The 8,241-nt window shown below is 33.5% G+C and overlaps 1 protein-coding gene across 2 annotated transcripts; it reads right to left on the bottom strand.

The window, feature by feature from the left end:
* Positions 1–3,105: 3,105 nt before the first annotated feature.
* LOC112508182 (prohibitin-3, mitochondrial) lies at positions 3,106–7,065 on the bottom strand. Of its 2 annotated transcripts, none has more exons than XM_025112971.1 (2): positions 6,206–7,065; positions 3,106–3,267 (listed from the first exon to the last, which is right to left on the bottom strand). In XM_025112971.1, the coding sequence occupies exon 1, from the start codon at positions 7,050–7,052 to the stop codon at positions 6,210–6,212; it is 843 nt and encodes a 280-aa protein (XP_024968739.1). In that variant the 5' UTR covers positions 7,053–7,065; the 3' UTR covers positions 3,106–3,267; positions 6,206–6,209. The 2 variants fall into 2 exon arrangements, with proteins under 2 accessions (XP_024968739.1, XP_024968745.1); XM_025112977.1 differs by lacking the exon at positions 3,106–3,267 and adding an exon at positions 5,115–5,694.
* Positions 7,066–8,241: the final 1,176 nt, after the last annotated feature.

The following is an 8,241-nucleotide window of genomic DNA, read 5'->3' as shown; positions in this document are numbered from 1 at the left end:
AACCATTTGATAGAGGATGAATTAGGATTAAGAGGTATTAAGGGATACATTTACCACATAAAACTTCAGATGACATTTAGAGATTTTGATCTCTTATTTTAGAAATAAAACAAACGCTCTTAATACTCAAACGTCTGAATGAATCAGACTTCAAAGGTATCAAGAAGTAAATTTGAAAAAAAAAAAAAACAGACTCTAATCCCAACGATATTGAAAACAGTTACAAAAATTCTCAAAGACTCCAACCGAAGTGGTTGACCAAGATGGCACGGGTCACCGCTTCGTTCCTCTATTGTAGTGTAAAGAATTATAAAGTCGTGAAAATTGTCATAGTATCAATTTGTTGTTTTTCACCGTATGTATTTTAAAACTACAAATGAAAATACAAGATTCTTTTGGTAAAATTTGCTTGCAAGACTTTTCTTCCACCTTAGACCCAAGTTTGAATCTCGTTAGTGTTTTTTCTTAGTTTTTAGTTTTTAATTTCAAATTTATTATGTTCATGAAGGGAAAAAAAAAGTTGCAACTTAAAACTTGAACACATATGAAAAATAATTAACTAACCAACAAACTAACGATTTTGGAAAAAAAAAATCCCAATATATGTTTCGAGGTATGTCTTTGTGATTGACGATTGCGTTTCTTTTCTTATTGTTGAACGAAAAAAACAATTAATTTATTTATAATTTTAATTATTAACAAATTTTACATGAAAGAATTAATGTTTCAAACATATAAAAACACACTTCATATAAAATGTGTTTTAATTTTATTGACAAAAACCATAATCATGTTTACAAGATAAATATGTTGAAGAGGGTTATTTGGATACTATAAAAAGGTAAAATGTATTAACATATGGTGTTATTAAGCCTATACAACCAATATATTATATTGATCTTCATAGTTGAGAATCTAAGAACATATGCACTACAGCAGTCCAATTAAATCTAATATATAAGATTCACTTTGGAAAGTGTGATATTATAAAAGTAATTTTGGAAAAATATAATTTAAGCAAACCTTTATGTTTTAAATTAAAAAACATTATCCCTATTTAAAAAAAAGATTGTTCCATAATCAGTTTCTGATCAAAACTACAGAGGCGGAGATGTTTTGGATCTAAAACAAAACCACAACGAAGTTACAGGTGCCACGGTGACAACAATGGAGGACTAGGCAAAGGGCGACGGCAAGTGGTGTATGGTGATGAGATTGAAACTTTGGTGAGCAGTCTCGAATAAGGATGTATTTAACAAGTTTTTAAAAGTCCAAAGATTTAGGGTAGTTTTTTGAGTTTTTTTTTTATTTGTAGTTTTATCTTGGAGTTTATATTTCTAAGGGACTGTTTGACAGTTGTTAAATGGTTAAGTGTTCAAAATGATTAATAGACTCTTATGATGTAGTGCAAAAAGAAATATAATCGTTTGATAATTGTTTAGAATGAAATTAGGACGCTGAATGATTAAGGGATACCCAATATACAAAATCATTCAAATGGTTTTAGATCCATTAAGAGACAGACTTGTTTTTTACCAAACAAGATTCACCTCTTAACAATTCAGAAATTGCCTTTTAATGAAACTATTAAAAGATAAATAAACAACCCTTAAGTAACAATGATGTATTTAACAAGTTTTTAAAAATCTGAGGATCTATTTATCATATTTTAGTAAGTCCAGTGACTTATTTATTGAAAAAACTGTTCAATGACTTGATTATTTACAACAAAAAAAATCCATTGAATTCCTTTAGATTTTTCCAACTGTGACCCTAACTCGATGCCACCTTGAGGCTTAACACTTAACCGGTTCACACTAGCATCAAAAGTTTTAATTTTCCATTCTCATTTCACAATAAAATATTACGGGGTATTTTGAATTGCTTATTTGAAACAACTTATAATTTTCTACAAAAGCATTTATCAACTTTTTACAAGTCAGAAGGGTTTAATTTCTTCAAGAACTTCTTATTACCGGTTTGACACCAGTATAAGTTGTTTATCCCAACACTCAAAAATGTTTATTACCAATGTCACACCAGAATAAATCAATAAATTGTTTTTATAAGCAATTCCAAACACCCCTACATCACGTCCTATCCCACTAGTAAATAACCAAGTCAATCGTCCAAATTTATTTATTTTAATAAATTATCTGCTACAAAATAATTTAACATCTAAACAAGTTATAATTCTTTTTCTAAATAAAAAGTTATGTTTCTATAAATGAAAATTGATTTATCGAATGATTCAAATACTCTCAATCTAGCCGAATAATTCTGCAAATTTTACACATCAAAACAAAATAAGGAAAATGTTGATAGTTGATTGATTCTAAACATTCTGTAAAAGATAAGATATCTTTAAATATAAAATTCAACATCAATTTCTTCTATGTAAGTTTAGGTAGCGACTCTTTATAATGACCTAGAGATTCTTAGTTTATATTTATATATAATTACTAAATTATTTTTAAAAAAAGGTGGGAAAAAGTCGTGATAACAATATCTTAACGCCTAACTAAATAGAATTTTAAAACCTGATCAGAATGAACATCAACAACCTCTACGTTTTCTCAATGCTTATAAAATCGTGTCAAATTTTATGATAACTTTGAAAGAAAAGAAACCCTACAAATTTGCTCTTCTGGAAACCATGCTTCATAAGATTTGAAGTTTGAACATCTTTACTTGGCTCGGTCTGGCAAGAAGATCTGGAGATGTGCCATTTACCGAAGGCCTAACGGGTAAGGGTAAGCGTTTACCGACAAAAGACATCACCCTCACTTACTTTATTGTACAATATTTTCGGCCATCAAAACGAATTGTCGGTATGCATCTTAAACCAGGTAAGAGTCTTTCCCCCACTTATCGGCTAAGACTCTCGGCCCTAACTATACCTCTGACCAGGTAAGATTGCCAGTCCTTTCCGTGCTCAATCAATGAGGTAAGTGATATCGGTAAGCACTTATACGGTAAGTATTCAGTAAACGACCCCTAGATACCATGAGGATTCATGCTAACGGCCACACAAAGTTGCAAAGGAAACAGCCTAATCATAGGAAGCAAAAGAAAACGATAGATTCTATCTATAATGATGTCATTAACTCGAAGGCATTACACCAAATTTGCATACCCACAAGTAATCCCATCAACATAGTCCTCTGAATGCAATTGCTCTTGTTATTCTCTCACAAAAAAGAACACTTCCTAAATGTCTAAAAATGTGCATCACAAATTCAACCAACCCTTCACACAGAATAACTCCTGTCACCACATGAAACAAGTAAGCATTCAACACAAGATATTAAATAGCAGTATAAATCATCCATTATACGGGTTTCCAGAAACAGAATGAAACATCACATACAAAACCTATCTATCCAAATATACAAAAGTGTAAACATGTAGTTTATTTTCATTGACGTATCAAGCTTTGATAATATTTATTAATTGATGATTCCATTTTAGCATGATATTGCACGGTTCCACGTATCAATGAAGTTTGTTAAAACCCATTTCTCACCTATTCCATAAGGTTAATATACCATGTTGTACTCCATGTGTATGTTCATTCATATTATTGCATCATATAAAAGAGTTTTGGCATGAGATAAATATTCATGACACAAACAACGTTGTGAATAAGAAGTGAGATTTGCAAGGTATGTACTATGTAGTATTTCTTGGACACCCTTTAAAATTGGTGAATTATAAGAGTTAGGACTGTTTGTTAGCATCCTAATGGGACACAAAGCTTATTAGGTCAACTATTAGATATTGTTTGGTAGGGCTTAATGATATAGAATCAGTAGCCAAGTTTTTTCCAAACCTGCCTCAATTAAAAAATACACCTCTTCCATCTATGAAAAAGTCCTCCCAAAAGAAATTCTTTCCAATCTATACAGACAGATTAATCCACAAAGACAACTCTATCCATACATGACTTAATAGAAAACCAACCAAACAACCCCTTAGACAAGACCTTCTAAAGAGCATGAGAAAGTCACACATCATTTAAATTCTAATATAAATTCCATACTTTATTGTTAATAGATCGCTCTTATAGACCGTTGAGCTTGCTCATGCAACTTTTATCTATATTATTTTCAAGGTCTAATAAGGAAGTTTCAGGTTCCAAGACCAAGGATGTGGTGTTAGAATTTGCTGGACTCCTAATATCTTCGTTAACGACTAGGGATTTTTACAAGTTTGTTTGTAAGAAACGTCAAGTTAATGGATTGTAGTAGTGATCTTTTTGTGGACAATCCTTATTATGTATGAAGAAGAAGTTAAGATATGCAAGTTAGAAATTAAGAATGGTGCTTTTTGGCGATTGTGATAACTTATATGATGAATGTGCAACAATGACTAGGGTTGTTACATCAAAAGCCATAGCTACCATAGAGTATATGATCATATCAGCATTTCAAGTACATAACTACATATCACACTTGAGTTGCAACTTACAAGCCACAATTATTATATGGTATTTTCCCCACATGTTTTTTAGATTTCTAGCCATGCACTAAAATTCAAAATGAAAATTGAATTCAGAAATGTTAAAGAAAGCCAATTTATGGCATTGCATGCATTCTCCTGTACCAGAGGTGTTCATCGGTTGAAATCTTATGTATTTAAATGGATCCGATCCAATCATCCAATAGATGTTGGATTTTGTCACCATTGGATATTACTATTAGTTATCCATCTGATCATATTAGATTCATCCAATAATTTGATACAATTTTCAACCAATTAATAGACCGTTTCAACCAATTATTCATAGCTTTTCATAATTTATTAAAAACCACTACGTATAAATATCAATTAAAAGAATTTTGTTAAATGTTATTAATTATATATAGTTATTAATTGGATGGTAGTTGGTGGGTTGGTTCGGTTTTATCGTATTCTAGATTGTCATCCAAAAAATGACCGATCCATTTTGGATGTTGAACTTTTGGATATTCGATTATGGGCGATCGGTTCTAATTGAATCCGTTGGTTTAAAATGGATCGAATGACTTTCTACATACCCTACCAGGAACATTCAAACTATAATGAATTAAGCAATATAGTAAGAAATACAATTACAGCTCATAATGCATCTCTTTCACCAGCTCAAGAAGCTTAAAAATGAAAATTAACTAGTACTTTAAATTACAATTTACACAAGCCTAAGGATAAACTGAGGTTCCATCTAAGTATACATGACCCACCCAAAAAAAGGATAACGGCAATGGCTTTTGCTATTATGATAAGTACTGTTACTTGTTCGAACAGTTACAAGGACTCAAGAAGCACATTGATAGCTTGAAAATCTTTGCAAGCAATGTGGCAATTACACAGAATATATATCCTTTCAAGAATCTAGCGATTCACAACTAACAGAAACATCAGGCAAAATGAAAAGGCCAGCGCCAGTTGGTTTTCATAGAAGGAGACAGCAAAACAAAAAAAAGCGATTATTGGTTTATTGTACAATGCTTCGATCACTTGTAACATTGAGAAAACAACATAGAGAAACACAATGACGGTGAAGTAACAAATAACTCAAAGAGTCAACTACATTAACAGATCATCATACATAGATCAGTGTTTGTCGGAATACATGATAAGATATTGTCTTATGCATCAACCGGATATGATGCTGCATTTCAGCACAGTTTATCGTTCGCAGTAACAGTAAAACTGCATAGATTTGGTATTCTTCAATTAAGCAAGATTCCTTTCCAGATCACATTTCCTAGATGGTGCTCTATTTTTTTCTTGTAGGGGAGGNAGGGGGGAGGTAGAACTCCTTCATTATGGAAGGAATAGGAGAAACATTGTTTTGAAACTGAATTGCAAAACAAAAGATCACTAAAAGTATACTAGCACAAACTTCAAAACAGCCATGTGGACTAGAAACTAAGAGCGCAGATGTTATATCATAACCACAAGGAGACATAACGACATGAATTTGAATGCTAAAAATTTGTAGAAGCTATATGGTTCGTTTATGTAAATGATTTTTAGGACTTTTTAATGCAATTACATGCTCGAAGCGGAGCTAAAAAAAAACTTCAATTTATTAGAGGGGTGGATGGATAGATGAGCTCAAAAGGTTGTATGCAAATAGTGATTTTTGCAATTTTCACGGAACTGAGGCTAAATATATCTTAGAACCAAATTAAACAAAAGCAATAGTAGAACAACTTACTCATTTAGCGAGAAGGATTAAGCCCTAGAAGCATCTGGCTCCCGCTATTTGGAAGGTACATGACACCGTTGCTCCTGGCCAATGTTGCAGAGATCTCCCTGGACGCCTCGATTCTCCTAAGCTCGATCAATCCCATACCAGCAGCAGATGTAGCATCAGAAATGAGCTTAGCGGACTCACTCTCTCCTTCGGCCCTAATAATCGCAGCTCGTCGCTCCTGCTCCGCTTTAGCAACCACAAACTTTGATCTCTCAGCCTCTTGCTGAGCCACTTGCTTCTGCTCCACGGCTTTGGAGAACTCAGCACCGTACGACAAGTGAGTTATCGCCACGTCATCAAGCACGATGTTAAAATCCTTAGCTCTGCGGATTAAGCTATCACGAACCAAAGCCGAAACGCGCGGACGCTCAGTGAGAAGCTGATCTGCGTTGAATTGAGCAACAACGGCCTTCAAAACTTCATTTCCGATCGAAGGGAGAACCTTCTCGTCGTACTCAAGACCTAATGTCTTAAAAATTGCAGGCAACCGATTAACTTCGGGACGAGATAGCACACGAAGGGTTAGGTTAACCATCTGCAGATCCTTGGTACCAGAGATCGAAGAGAAAGTGTGAGGCCTGGTACGAATATCAAAGATGAAGGGTTTCTGCAGCCACGGAACGAGGAAATGAGTGCCTTCACCGACGGTATCGTCCATGACTCCACGGAAACGATCGAAAAGGACGGCGCGTTGGCCTCCGTCGACGGTGAAGAGGGAGGAATTAAGAACGGTAGCGGCGGTGCCGAGGCCGAACGCAGCGCGTGCAATATTGGTGAGGAAGGAGACTGCAGCTTGGTTGCTACCCATGTTGCCTGAGCAAAGGGAACGCCTTGACGAGTGACGAACGACTGAAACTGATCAGGGGTTTTAGAGGCGTGTTTGGTTTGTTATTGGGCCATGCATTGGTTAACAAATTGGCCCATTTAGCTTATAATAAGCCCATATTAAAACAATTCAACGTCGTTTCAGCAACTTATTCGGTAATTCAGTTACATATTTTGTTTTTTTTATGACCGTTTATCAAATGTTTATCTGCAAAATATATCACGTTTATTTGTCTTATCAGTTAATACTTTTAACTATTAAAATGGATTTTTAGTAAATAATTTTTACTCTTAAGCGTTTACTGGGTAAAACTCTCACTTACTGTCTATCGGGAAAAATTATCGTTCATTGTTATGTTTCTTACCGGATAAAATTTCAGATTCTTGTTATGCTCACTGATAAAAACTTATCCAGTGAACTTGTGTTTTATATATTTTTATTGGAGGATTCCTTACACATATCTACGGAGACGGACTTGTAAAGTTTTTCAAGTAGTGACATCATTTGACTATAATAAATAAAAACATGGATATCTTTCACAAAATCAACATTGATCTAGTGGTTGGCTCTGTGTTCATTGTTTTATATACATGATATCATGTGTTTCAGTCTTTTTTTGCGAGTTTTTTAGAAACATAATAAATTTGAAATAAAAAATAAAAAAAATGACACTAACGAGACTCCAACTCAGATACGGTTGGAAGAAGAATTTTGCAAACCAACTCCTCAAGGAAAACTGTGTCCTCATTATAGTTTCAAAATATATACGATGACATTCAACAAATTGATACGATGACATTTTTCATGACCTTATAAGTTTTACACTATGACGATGAACGAAACATTAGCCCGTACCACCGTATGCACTACAATCGATCCGTCCCTGCACATTGACGTCAAAACTTTCTTTTACATTTTTAATATATAATTTTACATGTATATAAAAACACACTACAGTTTTAACGAAATATTGTAGGAGAAACGCTCTTAAATCTTTTCTGGCATGAAATTTTTTAGTCGGTAAATTTTAATTTGAATTAAAATCTTAAATGAAAATAAATCATTTCACTTCTCTGGTTTTCAATTGCATAAATTAAGTAAAAGCGTTCATCAATCGGTTTTTTATAATTTGGTGATTATATCAATCATATTAGTTTCCTTTAATTTGGAT

This window comes from Cynara cardunculus (genome assembly GCF_001531365.2).
Source record: "Cynara cardunculus var. scolymus isolate 2C chromosome LG 1, CcrdV1, whole genome shotgun sequence".
Lineage (NCBI taxonomy): Eukaryota > Viridiplantae > Streptophyta > Magnoliopsida > Asterales > Asteraceae > Cynara > Cynara cardunculus.
The sequence above is the reverse complement of the archived record's forward strand: the minus strand, read 5'-3'. Positions and strand labels throughout refer to the sequence as shown.